This window comes from Pan paniscus, chromosome 19 (genome assembly GCF_029289425.2).
Source record: "Pan paniscus chromosome 19, NHGRI_mPanPan1-v2.0_pri, whole genome shotgun sequence".
Classification (NCBI taxonomy): domain Eukaryota; kingdom Metazoa; phylum Chordata; class Mammalia; order Primates; family Hominidae; genus Pan; species Pan paniscus.
In genome coordinates this window covers 82,713,109-82,732,397 of record NC_073268.2, presented here as the reverse complement: position 1 = coordinate 82,732,397, position 19,289 = coordinate 82,713,109, and the positions used below count along the sequence as shown (strand labels likewise).

At 42.9% G+C, this 19,289-nt stretch overlaps 1 protein-coding gene across 1 annotated transcript in view; it reads right to left on the bottom strand.

Annotated features, from left to right (window-relative positions):
* Window positions 1–19,289, bottom strand: part of PRKCA (protein kinase C alpha) — a 500,722-nt gene that overhangs the window by 107,989 nt on the left and 373,444 nt on the right. The window contains exons 6-8 of the mRNA XM_003812367.6: window positions 14,390–14,546; window positions 13,226–13,360; window positions 12,614–12,710 (exon numbers count right to left, since the gene is read on the bottom strand). Of these exons, the coding sequence (XP_003812415.3) occupies window positions 12,614–12,710; window positions 13,226–13,360; window positions 14,390–14,546 (389 nt within the window). The remainder of the gene's footprint in view (window positions 1–12,613; window positions 12,711–13,225; window positions 13,361–14,389; window positions 14,547–19,289) is intronic.

The window sequence follows — 19,289 nt, the reverse complement described above, 5'->3', positions numbered from 1 at the left end:
CTGTTGGCCATTTGTATGTCTTATTTTGAAAAATGTCTATTCAGGTCTTTTGCCCATTTTAAAATCTGTGGGTTTTCTTTTTTCTTTTTGCCTTTGAGTTGTATTATATGAGTTCCTTATGCATTTTGGATATTAAACCCTTATTGGATATACGGTTTGCAAATATTTTCTCCTATTCCACAGGTTGCCTTTTAATTTTGTTGCTTGTTTCCTTTGCTGTGCAGAAGCTTTTTAGTTTGATGTAGTACCACTTCTTTATTTTTGCTTTTGTTGCCAGTGCTTTTGGTGTCATATCCAAAAAACCATTGTCAAGACCAATGTCATGAAGCTTTCCCCCCAAGTATGTTTTCTTCTAGTTCTATGGTTTCAGGTTTTACATATTTAAGTCTTCAGTCCATTTTGAGTTGACATTTGTATATGCTACGAAATGCATCTATCCAATTTCATTTTTTGGTATGTGGATATCCAGTTTTCCCAACACCTTTTATTCAAGAGACTATCCTTGCTCCATTCTGTATCCTTGATGCCTTTGTCAAAGATAGTTGACCACGTATGTGTGGGGTTTATTTCTGGGTTTTCTATTCTGTCCTACTGGTTTGTATGTCAGTTTGTATGCCAGTACCATACTGTGTTGATTATTATAGATGTGTAATATAATTTGGATCAGAAAGTGTGATACCTCCGTCCTTCTTGCTCCATATTACTTTAGCTATTCAGGGTCTTTTGTGGCTTCATACGAATTTTGGGATTATTTTTTCCTCTATGGAAACAAATTATACTAATAATTGGCATTTTGATAAGGATTACATATAATCTGTAGATCACTTCGGGTAGTACAAACATTTTGACAATATTAATTCTTCCAATCCAGGAACAGGCGATATCTTCCCATTTATTTAGGTATTATTATTTCTTTCATCAGTGTTTCCTATTTTTCAGTGTACAGATATTTCACCTCCTCAGTTAAATTTATTCTTAAGTATTTCGTTCTTTTTGATGCTATTGTAAACACAATTGTTTTCTTATATTGTTTTGAATAGTTCATTGTTAGCATAGAGAAACACAACTGATTTTTGTATTTTGATTTTGTATCCTGCAACTTTCTGAATTTGTTCATTAGTTCTAACAAGTTCTTTGGTGGTGTCTTTAAGGTCTTCTATATATATATGATCATGTCATCTGCAGACAGAGACTATTTTACTTCTTCCTTTCTGATTTGGATGCCTTTTCTTTTTCTTGCCTAGGTGCATTGGTAGAACTTCCAGCACTATGTTGAATAGAAGTGGAGAGAATGGGCATCCTCATTTTGTTCATGATCTGAAAGGAAGAACTTTCAGCTTTCTACCATAGAGTAGGATGTTAGTGGTGGGCTTGTCATAAATGGCTATTACTGTGTTGAGGTACATTCCTTTATACCTAATTTGTTGAGAGTTTTTATTTTGAAAGGGCATTAAATTTTGTCAAATCCTTTTTCTGCATCTATTAAAATAATCATACAATTTTTATCCTTCGTTCTGTTAATGTTGTGTATCACATTGATTGATTAGTTTATGTTAAACCATCCTTGTATCACAGGAATAAATCCCACCTGATCACAGCATATCATCCTTTTAATGTGATGGTGAATTTGGTTTGATAGTATTTTGTTGAGAATTTTTGCATCTCTGTTCATTGGAAATATTGGCCTTTAATTTTATTTTCTTGTCATGTCCTTGCCTGGATTTGGTATCAGGGCCATGCTGGCCCCATAAAATGAACTCAGGCATGTTCTTTCCCTTTCAGTGTTTTGGAAGAGTTTGAGAAGGATTGGTATTAATTCTTATTTAAATGTTTGGTAGAGTCTGGGCACAGTGGCCCAGCAAAGGGAGGACAAGCCTTGAGGCTAGGAATTCAGTTGAGGCCAGGAGTTTGAGACCAGCCTGGGCAACACGTCAAGACCTTATTCCTACAAATTAGCTGGGTGTGGTGGTGCATGCCTGTAGTCCCAGCTATTCAGGAGGCTGAGGCAGGAGGATTGCTTGAGCCCAGGAGTTTGAGCTGCAGTGAGCTATGATTGTGCTACAGCACTCTAGCCTGGGCAACAGAGCGAGACCTTGTCTCTTAAAAATTGTTTGGTAGCAATCGCCAGTGAAGCCAGTAGGCATTGGGCTTTTCTTACCTGGGAAATCTTTGATAACTGGTTCCACCTCCTTACTCATTATTGGCCTACTCAGATTTCCTATTTCTTTATGATTCAGTCTTGGTAGGTTGTATGTTTCTAGAAATTTATTCATATCTTCTGGGTTATCCAATTTGTTGGTGTGTAACAGTTCAGAGTAGTCTCCTATGATCTTATGTATTTCTGTAGTATCAGTTGCAATGTCTCCTTCATTTCTGATTTTATTCATTGGTCTTCTCTCTTTTTTCTTAGTCTAGCTAAAGGTTTACCAATTTTGTTTATGTTTTCAAAAAAATCAACTCTTAGTTTTGTTAATCTTTTTTTTTTTTTTTTTTTTGAGAGAGAGTCTAGTTACGTTGCCCACGCTGCAGTGCACTGGCTATTCACAGGCACAATCGAAGCTGCTCCACAGCCTCAAATTCCTGAGCTCAAGCCATCCTCCTGCCTCAGCCCTCTAAGTAGCTGGGACTACAGGCACATGCTACTGTGCTTGGCTTGCTTACCTTTTCTACTGTCCATATCTTTCTCCAAACTTGGGAAGTTTGCAGCCATTTTTTTTTTTAAGACAGTCTCGCTCTGTCACCCAGGCTAGAGTGCAGTGGCAAAATCTCAGCTCACTGCAATCTCTGCCTCCCAGGTTCAAGTGATTCCTGTGCCTCAGCCTCCCGAGTACTGGCACTACAGGCATGCACCACTACACCTACTTTTTTTTTTTTTTTTTTTTTGTATTTTTAGTAGACACAGGGTTTTGCTACATTGGCCAGGCTGGTCTCGAATTCCTGGCCTCAAGTGATCCACCTGCCTCAGTCTCCCCAAAGTGCTGGGATTAGAAGCATGAACCACCACACCTGGGCCATCATTTCTTTATATAAGCTTTCTTCCCCTTTCTCTTTTTCCCTTCTAGAATTTCCACAATGCAAATGTTAGCCCTTTTAATGTTGTCCCATAAACCCCACAGGCTTTCTTCATTCCTTTTCATTTGTTTCTGTTTTCTTCTGACTTGGTAATTATAAATGAGCTGTCTTTAAGTTCATGGATTCTTTCTTCTACTTGATCAAATCTGCTGTTGTCACTCTCTATTGAATTTTTCATTTCATTCACTGTATTCTTCACCTCCAAAATTTCTGTTTGGTTCTTTTTAAAAATGATTTATAATCTTTTTATTGAGCTCTTGTTTTTCTGATTTTGTTGTCTGTATCCTCTTGTAGCTCTCTGAGCTTCCTTAAAACAATTAAATTGTCAGGTCATTTTTAGATCTCCATTTTTTAGTAGTTGCTTACTGGAATATTGTGTTCCTTTGTGATGTCATGGCTCCTTAACTTTTCATGTTCCTTGAAGTGCTGTCCTTTGAAGTCTTGTTCCTTCAAATGCTGTCTTCACATTTGAAGAAGGAGGCAGTCATCTCCTCCTCCAATCCTTATTGACTGGCATCAGGAGAGAAATGCCTTCACCAGTCATCCTGTCTATGGATAATGAGACTTTCTTAATCCTTTTCTATGGATGTACCTGCTCTACATTTCTTTTTCCCTCTTGAGGGCTAATTCTTGACTTTGCATGCCTTCTTTCAATCCTGCAAAGCTAGGTTAGGTGCTAAGAGCCTCCTGTTTGTTTTCCCTAGGATGGTGTCCTGAAATACTCAAGTTTGTGTACCTTCTCCCAATCCCACAGAGTTGAGCTGGCTGTCTACATAATACGCTTGCATTCACTGTCCATGGGGGCACATTTAGGGACTGAGTCTGGGGGTGGGGGGTGTAGAGTTTGGGAACAGTAGATGAGGTGTCTCAAGCAGCTCGTGGATGGGCTTCCTGATGGAGTCTGTAGAACACTTCAGAGGGCCAGCAGCTTCTCTTTCCTGCTCTCAGCCTCTACCAATCTCTCAGCCATGCTGATTATCTCAGCAATCTGGGTGAGGTGAGAAAGAAGTGGGGCTCTTGGGCAGTGTTGTGGATGGCTGGGGGAGCTGGGTGCTTACTTACTATGCTCTCGCTTTCCCCCTTAGAAGGAATTACAGGTGAGAGAGTCTCTCTTGGCTCTGAGCAGTGCTGCTTTGAGGGAGGGGTAATACAGATAAAGTAAAACTAGTTCTTCCTGCCCTCTTCAATGTGTTTATTTGTGGATGTTTTTCCTCCAACAGTGTGCTGAAACTTCTCTGCTGGCCTCCTAGACTCCTACAAAGATACTCTTGTCCATAGGTAGTTGTCAAAATTGATGCGTCTACAGGGGAATGATGGTGAAAGCTCCTATTCCACCACTGTGCTGACATCTAGCTTTAGATTCTATTGGGATAGTGTGGCTCTAGAGGATTTTCAAGATAAGGCGAAATGTAGCTATTTACTTTTTAGAATTTATGATTATGTGATTATTTAGCTGACAATGTGCTTCAAATCACAAGAGGTAGACAGACTGGGTTCCTCTGGGCTGACTTGTCTAATGGGTCGAAGAATTTCCAAGGCTTTCTCGACTCTCTGAGGAGACAGGCGAGGTGTGATGATGATGGTCTATGACTGGGGAAAATCAGATTAATTATGAGGGGGTTGACTTGAGGTTCTAAGGCAGAGCACAGATGCTTACGGCGGAGTCAGGCCAAGGTGGCATTAGCAACCTGGGAGCAGGGACAAAAGGCAGGTCTCTCAGATGCCAAAGCTCTCGATCACGTATGCACTCAAGTTCAAACAACTTTCACCAGCCTCCTGGGTGCCAGGTGTCAGGAGAAAGTGGGTGAAAGCAGAGATGAACTGGGAAGCCTGTCTGCTGAAAATGTCATCAAGATAGCAGAATTTGGGTTTAGCTTCAGGTTCTAAGAAACCATAAATGTTGGAACAACCAATCCACTGGTCTGTTCTCAGAAATAAGTCCTTGATAACAATTTCTAATGCTCAAAACAGAGTTCTAAGAATGCTCTTACCTCTTGGTAGCACCTCATTTGCACAGATAAATAACTTTTCATAAATATAAATCAAAACCAAACTTGGGCAAATCATGTCTATTTCATATAATTAGCAAACATTTATTGGGCACTTACTCTATGCCAGGTACTAGTCTAAGCAACTTACATAAGTGAACTGAGTGAATCCTCCCAGCAGTCCTATGCAGCAGGCTCTATTATTATCTCCACTTCGTAAACAAGGAAAACAAAGGTCAGAGAGTTTAAGGAACTTATCCAAGATCATCAGCTGGGAAGTGGTAGAGCAGGGATATGAAACTATGGCTATTTTAAATTGCATATTCCTTCTAGAAAAATACCATGCTCAAACATTGAGTAATCTGTCCCAGGTCATACAACTGGGATATAAAAGGGGCAGGATTTGAACCTAGAAGTCTGGGTCCAACACTGAGGCTTCTAACCACTGTGCAATACCACTTCTCAAATGAAAGGAATATACCATGCCCAGCACAGAAACTGCCTAGCATCTAATCATCACACAGCGGGTGTTTGCCATGATTCCCCCTGCTTTCATCACTGCTCCATCAACGTCACACCTCTTGCTCCCCAGGAAGGGACAGGATGGGAACTGGTCCTCAAAACTGCACTTCACTTTTCACACTTGGCTATAAATTTCTCTCTTTATAAGAACTTTAAAAGTATTTCCCTTTAGAGAGCTCATACAAGCTTCAAGGGACACTGCAATTTAAATAAATTCATCTTGTTTTCTTGGGTCCTGATACTCAAAAGAGTAATATGTGATATATTATCCATCAGCTTTCTAATGGGACATCATTTTTCGTTACATTCTGACAACAGAAATATCCCATCGCAGACAAAGCCCCAGGTGTGCTGCCTCTTAGCTGTCTTTGTTCTGCTACAAGTTTCTTTTTGGCTTTTTAAATATTAGATGTTTAACTTGCTCTGGAATAGAGCAATGGTGTGCAGCAAAAGTTACGGTTACAGTAAGAGGAGGAAAACGCCAAGGCGCTTTTAGCTTCTTAATTTGCTCTGTTTTTTAAATGATGAACGAAATAATAAATGACAAAAACAATAAAAAGCCTGGACAATTGAGCAAAATTGAATGGTGTAGGCTCATTTAAGGAAAGCTGCTTGACTTTTTAATATTAGAATCTCCATTAACTGTTAACAGCACATGGAGTAGATAAGCAACCCTACAGGTAGAAATGAGTTCGTTGAAAGTCCATTCCCAGCTAAAAGCCATCAAAATGCAAATTAAAAGTAGTCATTGTGATACTGGAGCAAAATGAGCAAACGTATGTTTCGTTTTGTGAAATCTGAAGCTTGGAGAAGGGAGACATGGTCTTCACCACTTGTCCTGAAGTGCCCTCAGCCCCAGGGAGCCAGGTCCATGGCTGGGGTTATTTGCCCTTCTGGCTTGATTTCTCTTGAGGTTGCAGGATTGGGGAAGAAGGTCTTGGACAGAGTAAACAGCCCTAGGGAAGAGGGGCCAAGCTTAGGAGAAAGGCTCTGCACAAGAGGAAGGGGTGCTGAGGAAAGGAAGGAATGTAACTCTGGGGATAGGAAGGGGCTGGATCCCAGGCAGGCCTAGAAACTGGTCCCAGAACTCCCTTCCCCTCACCTTTCCCCTTCCCCTACCTCTCAGCCCATTTTCTTGATTCTAGGACAACTCCAAGGCTCTGAAGGTAGATGTAGCCCAAGTAGGCTCAGGGAAAGAATCAACTGACGGATAAACATGAAACAAAAATACTAAGCTTACTAAAAGCCATGGAAATGAAATGCAAATGATAATAAGAACTTCAGGAACTGTCTTAAAAGAGGGAAAGATGTGGCTAGAAGATACCTTTTTTTTTTTTTTTAACCATTGGAAATGTGAATGTAGCATGTAACTCCCTGGGTACAGCTCAAGATGTGAATGATTCAGATCCCAGATTTTGTAAAAGATCAGAGGGCAATATTACACCAACAAAAGTACTGGACCTTCATGTGAATGCAATCAGTAGTCAATCAACTGTGATGTTTCTGTTGTTAACATAATCACTTCTCTAATGAATTATTAGCTGCAACAATCATTATGATTATACTTGTGTTGATTCTTGGTATGGTTTACATCAAATCCTTTTTTTTTTTTTGAGACGGAGTCTCGCTCTGTCGCCCAAGCTGGAGTGGTGCAGTGGCACGATCTCAGCTCACTGCAACCTCCACCTCCCGGGTTCCAGCAATTCTCTGCCTCAGTCTCCCGAGTAGCTGGGATTACAGGCGCCTGCCACTATGCCCGGCTAATTTTTTGTATTTTTAGTAGAGACAGGGTTTCACCATCTTGGCCGGGCTTGTCTTGAACTCTTGACCTCGTGATCCACCACCCTGGCCTCCCAAAGTGCTAGGATTACAGGCATGAGCCACCGCGCCCAGCCAAATCATCTTTCATATGTGCTCACTTTTCAGTTTGTAATCGGGACCCAACATCAAACCATTGAATCAAGAAGGATCAGTGCAAGCTGACTTCTCACTGTGGTATTATATTTACTTCCCTGACAACAACTAATATCCTATCGTATCAGGATATTAGTTCTATTTATAACTAATAGAAAAACAGAACTAGTTATCCTGACCTATTTTTTCCATTTATAGTTAAGCATGCCAACGCACAGAAAGGTCACATAGTAAATAAGTGACTAAACTAGGATTTGATTCTAGAGCCTACGGGCTAAACCAGAAGTTGGCAAACTGGCCCTTGGGCCAAGTCTGGTCTGCCACCTGTTTTTGTAAGTAACGTGTTATTGGAATACACCAACACTCATTTGTTTACGTATTTGTGGCTGCTTTTGAGCTGCAACGGCAGACTTGAATGTTATACCAGACACCGCATGGCCCATAAAGCCTAAAATATTTATTATCTGACTAGGTACAGAAAAAGTTTGCTGAGCAGAGCTAACCCATCCTCTGCACTGCCTCTAACGCAAGGTGGACCTTTTCCCAACTCTGGCCGTGAGCCTCATCACAGGGAGCAGAGACCAAGCAGTGAGAGGGAAGAACAGGAATCTCAGTTGTCCTCAATAGTGCCTGGAGATTCAGGGGAATCACTGGCCAGCACAGGGGATATGATAAGCTCCCTGCTTTGTTCCCAAAGATTTTTGCAGCAGGGCCCATAGATACAGAACGTAAGCTCCAAAGAAAGCAGGAACTGTCTGCTTAGCCCACTGCTGGCACCTTACTTTTTTTAACAAATGGAAAAATGCATCATTTATGTTTGTGAATCAGGGACCACGTGTACTTTACTTGATGACAAACGTGGAACAGATTAAAGGCCCACAGACACACTGTCCATGAATATCGCAATCAAGGTTCTGGTTTGTTTTGTCTTGTAGTAGGATGAACTGCTCTAGCAGGATCTCTACCAGCGAGGAAGGTCATCTCCAGCTACCCTGGAATATTCCTTGGCTCCTAAGAGCTCCAGTCACTGATCATTCTGTTTGCCAAGATTTGAGAACCAACCATTTAAGTTGCAAAAACTTTCCACCTAATTATCGAATGAATACTAATGCAGTGGCAGAGTTGTAAATGCTCGTTTGGTTTCCCTTTCATCCAACTGAATGACTTTTGATTTTTGGAGAAGGATTCGAAAACTGCATGGAAGGAACCCTTTTTAGAAAACAGGGCTGGACATGGAAGGATAAGGACAGACTGGACACTGTGTGATCCCACTCAGCGATGCCTGTTCCCAACAGAACGAACCCTCATGTGTGTTTCAACCAATATAGATTCATCGTTGAACTTAACAAAAAAATCTTACTCAGCTGAATCAAACTGTTACTGGAGGGTGGCAAAGTATCTATGAAAGAGTGGGTAGGGAAGAAAAGACTAATGTGATGGAAAGCAAGTTAGAATGGCAGTTAGTTGGCGAGAAAGGGCCCAGAGAGGGGAGCCTGGAGACACTGGGAAGCACTCATGCTACAGACCGAGGAGGAAACGGGGTGGGGGCTCAAAGAGGTGCCTCAAATTGGACCTGATGCCAACTGATGGCACCCTGTTTGCAAAGCCTGGCTGCTACCCAGAACTGCTCAAATGTGGATGCCAGCCATTCTGCCCTGGTGCATCCCTTCCCAGTAACTTGGCACTGGGGAAGTCTTGCAACTCTCACATTTATAGACCTCAACAAAACACCATTACGTGATTGAACCCCTGCCTAAAATCAGATCTGAATATGTATTTAAAATGAAGCATGGCAGCTGTCGTAAAATTCTCAGCATCTTTTTGACGCCATCCTCTAGTGGCTTTCTGCCCAGTCTCTCGCAGTTGTGTTTTTTAAAATGCTCTAAGCAAATGAGCTAATGTAATTCGAGTAAAATCTAGGTACTATAAGCTGAAAGGTATTTAAAGCAAAGGCTAGAATGCAGTTCATGTAGGTGCTCCAAACACAGACCTCATTAGGCTGAAGAGCAGAGCCTCCACCCCATGCAACTCTGCTGATGCCACCTCTCCCCAGGATGCTCACAGCCTTGGGCTGGCGCTCCTGCCAAGTCCACAGCCCTCCCAGGAGGAGGAATAGTAAGCAGCAACAGCCCTGCGGCCTCTGACCAGCCTCCCAAGAGAAATGCTTCGTTTTGCTCAGGTCCTCTGGCCTGTATTTTGTTTGTTTGTTTAGAACTCTGACCTTTATAAAAAGCTGAACTCACTGCCCAGAAAAACAGGAAGTTTACTCACCAGGAAGCCATGACAATGAAGCACAAAGAGTGGGTCAATATTTCTCCAGCAGCAAAGCTAAGTCTCAGACATTACTGCGAGGAACCCCGTGGGGAACGCCCGTGCTGTTCCTCCCTCGAATGCATTCTTTCTGCGTCAATAGCCCCTGACCCAGTGACTGCTCGTGATCAACACCATGGCATAACATTCGGTAAGGAAGGTTCTTTCTGGCTCCTCAGGTTCCTCCCCTGCCTGAGACAGCTGAAGAATGCTGGCACTCAGTCCTGAAACTCTCTCTAGAAGGATCCATCCGTCACAGAGGTGGTGTGACATCAGGGATGGGGCTCAAGAAGGTGGTCCTGTCCAGTACCCCAGGTCTGCATCCTCAGCTGCAGGGTAGGGGTGGAAACAGATAATGAAGCAAGGGAAGAAATACAAATTGAAAAGGAGCTATGCCTGGCATAGACATTTGAACCTGCCCCAAACCCTGACTTTCATCTTTGTACTTGAATTCCTCTAAATATTATAAAGCATCTTTGAAAAGAATCTCATTCTTTTCTCTCTATTGATAGACAGACAAATAGTAGTTACACAGATACACGCACCTTTTTATTTATACATATTGTAATATATATAACTATACAAATAATTTTTTTAAATTATTTTTTCTCTATTTTTGAAGAGCAGAGACTGCAAGCTGGTTCTTACTGGTTGAATCCTACTGGTGTCTAAAGCAATAGATGCATATTTGACCTACACAGAGTTCTAAGTTTTTTGTTTGTTTTCTTGAGTCAGGGTCTCACTCTGTTGCCCAGGCTGGAGTGCACTGGCGTGATCTTGGCTCACTGTAACCTCTGCCTCCCAGGTTCAAGTGATTCTCGTGCCCAGGTTCAAGTGATTCTGGTAGCTAGGATTACGGGTGCATGCCACCACACCCTGCTATTTTTTGTAGAGGCTGGGTTTCACCATGTTGCCCAGGCTGATTTCAAACTTGTGAGCTTAAGCACCCTGCCTGCCTTGGCCTCTTAAAGTGCTGAGACCACAGGTGTGAGCTACCACATCCGGACAGCTCTAAAATTTTTTTTTTTTTTTTTTTTTTTTGAGACAGAGTCTTGCTCTATTGCCCAGGCTGGAGTGCAGTGGCACAAACTCGGCTCACTGCAACTTCCGCCTCCCAGGTTTAAGTGATTCTCGTGTCTCAGCCTCTGGAGTAGCTGGGAGTACAGGCGCATGCCACCAAACCCGGCTAATTTTTGTATTTTTAGTAGAGATCGGGTTTCGCCATGTTGGCCAGTCTTGAACTCCTGACCTCAAGTGATCTGCCTGCCTCATCCTCCCAAAGTACTGGGATTACAGAAGTGAGCCACTGCACCGGGCCTGGTTCTAAGTTTTAACATTAGAACTCTGCCAACGTGAAGATAAATCAGAATGTATCATATAAAAACCTGGATTTCTGGCTTCTCTGGAAGAAGGAAGATCTGGCAATACAGGGCCTGGACTCGCGTGTGAGAAACATCGAGTGGGGCAGGGTAGAGGTAGCTGCCACCTGCAGACAGGGCTGAAGCTTACCAGCTCACCCCAGTCTCCACCACTCCTTCCTGCTTCAATCCCAAGGCCTGCCGTTCATTGCCATTTATTATCTGTGAATCATTTCACTCGTCTGTGCTCCCAAGGACATCTAACCAAAGAGCCCCTGCCATTTAGTATTTGCCACAACATCAACTTTAACCAAACATCAGCTTAACAAAGTAATTTGAACAACTGCATGTTTTACATCCTTTGGGATTCATTCTCTCTGGATAAGACCTATATGTTTCTTTTGTGGGGGGCATGAAGGAGGTTTATTATCCCCCCAAGACCACTCTTCCCCACCCCCCAGATCTGTATGTTTCTTGGAGAACAACAGAAGAAAAGAGGAGCATCAGCATCCCATTAGTGTCAACATTTCAGTAGCAGTTCAGCATCTACACACGTGTGCATGTGTATCGCTCTAGAGCGGGGAAATTCCGGGGAATTCTAACAAATCTGAAGAAGAGAAAGATTCACAAAGGAATTAACCAGTTACACAGACTGAAAAGGCTACTCTAGGAGTCCCTCGAACAGCCAAAATGAAGGGCGATTAGATAAACAGAAAAATATTAGAAGTTGTGACTTTAAAACATAAGGAAGGTGCTTAGAGAAAAGAACTGTTTCCTAAAAGCTGAGATGTCGGTAAATGAAGAGGAGAAGGGAGAGAGAGGAGAAGAAAAAGAGGAGTAAGGAGCAGAGGAGAAGAAGAAAAAAGACCAGTGAATCCGGGACAGAGGCAAACACAAATACCAAGAGGAAGAAGAGAAGGAGGTGGCCCTTGCTAAACATCTGGAGCATAAATAAAAAGGGATCACACACAAAGGCATATTTGTTTAAGCTGCTCTTTCAGAACAAAATTAGGAACCTTGTACTTTCCGTAGGAAAAAAAAAAGTCTCAGATGATAGCCTGATTACACACAAATGAGCTCCCAAGGAAAGGCCAAAATGACTTCCTCCTTTTCAGAAGAGCACAAGTCCTCCTTTGTAAGAACAATCCTGCCCTCACAGCCTGCTTCTCTCCCCAGTGATGTGCAAATAGATCTCTTATGCAGAAATCAACCATGCTCTCAGTTCTGGGATATTTCCAGTTTCCATTTTCTAAGTGATAAGAGTCATAAAAAGTCAACAGGTTGCAAAGGAAAGGGAACGAACAACATTTATGTTTTTAAATAAAGAAAAAGATCATTAACATTGAGATTACTTTTTTGCTTTTCAAAAATGGGACCACAACATCTCGGCCCTTCCTGAAGTCAGGCTTTCTAAAGGAAAGGTGTTTCCAGGCATTTCGTTATCCTCACCTCGAATTTCTGCCTGAGTTCCATGTTTCCTTCTTCGTCCCCTTCCGGAATGGGTACATTGTAGTACTCACCTTCTTCTTGGTTAAGCAACTTGTACCTTTCAAAGACAGGAGAAAAAGAGTTACCATCGCAAGTTTAGCAAGCCTTTTCCTGCAACCTCTAGTCAAGCTGTTTTGTGAAATGCATCCTATGGAGAGGCTACAGCCAGATCAGTAGACATTTGACTTTTTTAAAATTTTTATATTTTTGAGACAGGGTAGCTCTGTTGTGCAGGCTGGGGGACGGTGGTGGAATCAAAGCTCACTGCAGCCTCAGCCTCCTGGGCTCAAGTGATCCTCATGCCTCAGCCTCCTGGGTAGCTGGGACTACAGGTGTACACCATCACGCCTGGCTAATTTTTGTATTTTCTGTAGAGGTGGGGTTTCTCCATGTTGCCCAGGCTGGTCTCAAACTTCAGAGCTCAAGCAATCCACCTGCCTCGGCCTCTTGAAGTGCTGGGATTACAAGCATGAGGCACCATGTCCGGCCTCAACTGACATTTGAGAGACTGAAACCTAACTGTCTAAATGGTCTGATGCTTTGAGACATACTCAACCTAAGCGGCTTCCATACCATCCACTGGCTGGCATCTTCATCAGCTCTGAAACTCCAAAGGAAAGGGATCCCATGAAGTCATTCCTTGTTGTTCGATCCCAGTCCCAGATTTCTACAGACAGTCGTCGGTCTTTGTCTGAAGGTTTCAATTTGCTACAAGACACACACACATGCAAACACTAGGTTATCTTGATCATGGTTTCTTGGGAGATACCACATGTATATGACTTGAGCCTGAGATAGAGAAATAGTATATTTCTCTTCCTGGTCCAGTAAAATACCAACCCCTTATGCTGGCAAGCAAAGTGCTACAGGAGGAGTTAACAAACTATGACCCATGGGCCAAATCTAGCCCACTGTCTATTTTTATAAATAAAGTTTTATTAGAACCCAGACATGACTATCTGTTTACATATTGCCTATGGCTCCTTTGGCACTAGAAAGTTATACCAGTGCAACAGAGGCTATATGACCCACAAGGCCTAAAATATATACTATCTGATCCTTTATAGAGCAGAGCTTGCTGGTCCCTCTAGAATAGACAGCTACCTTTCTGGTTGTCCACTGCTTCCTGTATACTACTCTACAAAGGGGAACTCTTGCTTTCCCTCAGCTGCACTCAGTCCTCCTGATTTATTTATTCCCTCCTTCCTTCTTCCCCTTCTCTACCTCTGAAATCCTGGCAACCCTCCCAGGCTGGCTTTAAATGTCACCTTTTCCAGGAAGTCTTCTCTCTTTGAAGGCAAGAATGATCTTCCCATTTCAGTGGCAATAACACTTTCTATGTTACTCACTCATTCTGTGGTCTAAAAATTATTTAAATTCTTGCCTTATGCCCTCCCCTAACTCCCAAAAGAACCTAAGTCCATCAAGAGGTGGACACACCTGACACATTTTTAGCTTAAATTCTATTTACCTTAATTCTATTTCCTTAAATAGAATTGTTTATCCAGATTAGATAATAATAATCTGAGGCCTGAATTATGCAACTCTTGATAAATCAAATTACTATCTATCAAACAGGTGCTAATAGCTACTTCCCTAATGGCAGCCTGAGGGGGTCTTAGGACTGAAGACATGTTTAAAGACGTTTATAATGAACCTACTTCATTACCTCAAATAATGAGGTGGGCAACTGCATGGTGTATAGGAACGAAATTTGATCAAGGAGAGACCACTTACAATGTAAAGGACTCATTCCACTGCGGATTTAGTGTGGAGCGGATGGTTTTGGTTTTTTGCTTGCTTTCATTCTTGGGATCAGGAATAAGTTTCAGCTTCACATAAGGATCTGAAAGCCCGTTTGGATCCATAGGGATTAGATTTTTTGCATCTCGTACTGTGAAGAGAGAAGGAAGAAAATATTACAAAAAGAGAACAGACCTATATTACCCGCTGTCTTGTGTCAATACCAAGCTGAATAAAAGAGACGTCAGAATGGCGTTTAAGGAGACAGATGATGGAAGCCAAAAGCCTCTAACGCTCGACATGAGAAAAGCTACCCGCTGCCACCACCGGCAGAGATAATGGGCATCGTGTGGGCCCTTGTGGGCGGGTCTTGGGACTTAGCACCAGCCTGGACTGGCAGCATCAGCAACACTAAGATATCTATTAGAAATGCAGAAACCCAGGTCCCACCCCAAACCTGCCAAAGCAGAATCTGTAATTTAACAAGATTCCCAGGTGACCTTTGCAGCTCCCCAGGAGTAATGGTGCACCCTCCCTGCATGGAAGCGACCAGCCCAACCTGGTCTATGGTGCCACACATGCACCTGGGCTCCCAGAAGGTGTTATCCCTTTTTGTGGGTAAAGGCCAATGGCTTCCAACTCTGACTGTACATTGGAATCACATGGGGGTTGGGGAATGGGGGAGTTAAAAATTCTAATCCCCAGAATTAAACTAGAATCTCCAAGGAATGTGGCTCAAGTATTTGTTTTTAAAAGCTCCTTGGGTGATTCTACTGGGCAGCAGGGGCAAGCACCACTGCTGTATACAGTTGTAACTCAGAATTGCTGGTCCATGGACCGGCAGCATCTACATCACCTGGGAGCTCATTAGACATGCAGAACCTTGGGTCCCACCTCAGACTTAATAACTCAGAATCCTCACTTTAACAAGACCTCCAGGTGCTTCCAATGCAATCTTAGCTTGAGAAACCTGATATGGGAATCAAAAATAATTAGAAGGAAAGGCCATTTCATCCACAGAGGAAAACAGGCTCAAAGATTTAAGAGCTGGCAGAGGCTCACAACCATGAGAAGCTGTCTAAAGCCACTGCACGTCAACGTAAAAGATAATTATCTACCGCTACGATGAAGGGACAAAAGCCTGAGCCTCCTATCCCAAATGCCTTCCTATCTTCCCATGGCATCTTTCCCAGTAAGGCTGAATTATCAGATACCCAACTGGTCAGACACCATCAACACACGTATAACTGGGACCAGGCTCCCTGATTCAGTGGTTCCCACAGTGTGGTCCCTGGACCAGCGGCACTGGCATCACCTCCTGAATCAGAACTCTGGGGTGAGGTCCAATGATCTGTGTTTACCAAGCCTCCAGGTGATTCTGATGTCCATAAAGTTGCAGAACCACAGATCTAGGCAATTAGCATAGTTTATCAGCATAGTTCGATTATTAAATTAAGAATTACAGAAGAACTTGAGAAGAAGGCACTGGAGTTGTCAGTGGGCAGGGTTAGATGGGGAGGAGGCAGGGGGAGAATCCTAAAGATGTTGGGTCTTTGGACACAAATGAGGGAGGTACAGCCCTAAGATCAGAAGTCAGAGACAGGCATTGCCTTTACTAGTCTGTGGATCTACTGTGTGCTGCCTCCTGCCAGCCAACAGCTTTACATCCTCCTTACCTGGAAGCCTTACATAGGTGGGTAACAGATGGGACTATATTCAAATACACAAGGGGAGGGGGCTGGCTCAGGTCTGCTAGCCACAGAGAAGCTGAACATAATTTGTCATACCCCATTTGTGCCTTCCAGGTATTTCTTCTCCTAAGAAAATATCTAACCTCATTCATCTCAGGGAGCAGATAGCACACAAATAAAACACATAGGCATGGTCCCCGTGGCTCAGCAGGTGTACATGCAAACTCTGCCTCCTTCACCATGTAACCCTGAGCACTGGGAAGCTTAGTCTCTGAGCCTCTGTCTCTTCATCTAGAAAAATGAAGACGGACATAATTCCAGTGGTATAGAATTGTTGGGAGAATCAAATAAAATAATGTTTATAAAATACCTTACATGGTTGGGGACTTGGAAAATGAAAAAAAAAATCCATGGTGTGAGTGCTCACTATACCCCAGGCATGATGTTCCGGACTCCTTTCCACTCTTATCATGCTGGAATCTATAGGGTTGGAGGCCCCCAGGGGACTTGGTCACTGGAGAATTCACCACGCTCATGTGAAAGGTTTTAATCCAATGCAGAAGGTCTAGCCCACTAAAACATCAACGCTGAGTATCACCAAAGATGAAAAATGTGAGCACAAAAATGGAGCTCTCCCATGAGGAATGGAAAGAGGCCAACGGTCTCTCTCTGATTAAACACCAGAATGAGAATCAGATGCTTTTTAAAAGGCAGAAAATGCCCTGGAATGTCTAATACTGGAGGCTGCAGAAGGTCACATCCTGAATAAGCCAAAGAAGACCCTTATTAAGGTCACCAAGAGGTCCTGGGTTGCCTCCTACCAGTTGCAGAATTATTGCGGGTGCTGGCTTTTATATCTTCAATTTATATTCCTGACAGACAACACACACACAAAAAATCATTTAAGTAAGATCTCTTCGGAATGGTGATGAGTTAAAATCTTGATGGGATTTAAAGCTGTGAGCATCCTAAAGTTGAAAATAAAAAGTTATCAATTCCAAATGTCATTGAAGCAAATAGTGGGTCCAAATTTCAATTTCTTATCACAGCAGAGAACAGCCTGTGTGACGTGTGACTCATGGCATGCCAGGACACCTGAATCAGGATTACGAGCAACTAACTTAGGGTCCCATCTGCTCAGAGTGTAGGATCTGGGGCAAGGCTGCCTGCATTTGAATTCTGGCTCTGCCACTCTGTGGTTGTGGACAAGCTATTTTATCTTCCTAAGTTTCCTCATCTGGAAAATTATATCTCCTTCAAGCAAGGATTATGTAGGCTCATCCATGTAAAGTGCTTACAGCAGTGATAGGCACTCAGTGAGAGCACAATAGTGATGATCATAATTGCTCTTAATACAAGTTACTGGTGGAGAACAATCTTAGATGTGCAGAAACTGCACCAACAGCTTACGGAGTGGTAAGCAAATGCCGGGGAAAACAGTACAGTGTGGTAATGTTCTAACAGGGTTGCAACTGTATGGTTTCAAGAATGTCAGGCTAAGAGGCAATGCTAGGGGGCATTACTCATAGGAATAGTTGTAAGGAAGATGGAAGAGGGGAAGCTAGGAAAGAGAAAATAAGAGGAAAATTGAAGTGGGGAAGCGGATGAGAACAAGGGCTAGAAACAGAAGAGAGAAACAAGGGAAAGATGTGATCAAGATGTGGAGTCAAATCCCAACACTTTGGGAGGCTGAGGCAGGTGGATCACATGATGTTGGGAGTTTGAGACCAGTCTGGCCAACATGGTGAAACCCCGTTTCTACTAAAAATACAAAAAGAAGCCGGGCGTGCTGGTGGGCACCTGTAATCCCAGATACTCAGGAGACTGAGGCACGAGAATCGCTTGAACCCAGGAAGCGGAGGCTGCAGTGAGCTGAGATCGTGCCACTGCACTCCAGCCTGGGCGACACAGTGAGACTCTATCCCCCCGACCCCCCAAAAAAAGATAAGGAGTCAGAGGGTGAGGACGCTGCCCCAGGATAGGTGGGCAGACGTTCTCAACCTCAGCTACACCCTGGAAACACCTGGGATGTTTTAGTCAAACACTGATCCCTGGGCCCCACCCTCAGAGAGTCAGATCTACTTGGTCCAGGTTGACACCCAGGCACCAGGATCTTTAAGCTCCCCAGGTGAGTCTCAGGTGAAGCCAGGTCCAGGCACTGTTCACTGCACCCAGCACTTGCTCTCTAAGTGTGCTCCCTGGCCTAGCACACTGACATCATTTGAAGACTTCGACTATTATTCACATTTTTCTTTAAATTGGCTCGCTTTTTAATATCCATCATTTAAAAAGGAAACATATCACTATAGGAAACAGAAAACCAAGATTGTTTGCCATAAATGGAAGGTAACCATAAAAGTAAACACAATGAAAATCGATGTTATTCATTTCTAGCTGGATCCAGTTGCCTGAGATCTTCTGTCTCTTAGCTACAAAGGGGAAATTAACAAGCGCTAGTGTGTTAAGGATATTCCAGCCCCAGAAGTCTTTGCTGCTTCAACTGAGATTGAAAGAAAATTGAGAATAACTAACTCATCATGTAATTTAATGTTTTTTAACATCCGTACAGTACCTTCAGAAATCACCTCAAGTGCAACCAAAAGTCACACCCATCAGTGGTCCCATCCCACATTTGGGAAGCACAGTTGGAGGGAATGCCAATTCCCAGTTACTAAGCAAGTGGAATATTCCACAGCCTAAGAGCAATACTGGGTCCAAGAAGAACAGACCCAGCACAGGTCCTACGGCTCATTTCTTGTCTTTCACTTTCTGCAAGAACCAAATTGTTTTGACCCACAGAATTAAGATAAGGAAACAACAACAACAACAACAACAAAATCACACTACTTAGATACATACACTATTGAAAATGAGTTTTTTTTTTTTAAAGATCTATCATGCCAACTCAACTTTCAAAAGACAGGTAGTCTCTAAACACAACAGTATAGAAACAACACACTTCCCTTGCTCCTTCAGCTGCAGAAGCAGTGACTGCTCCCCGAGGTCTGCCCAAATGGGCCCAGGGCCCTGGCAGGGAACGCGGGAAGAATGCTTTTCTATTGCAGCTCATTAGCAGTTCTGCAGCCTTTATGAGGAGGAGACATCTGCTGAGGAAATACATCTGTGCCACGGCACTGGCCATTTCAGAATAGAAAGTCTGTTCTGTAATTCCAGAACTTTAATAGAAATACAGAATACTAATT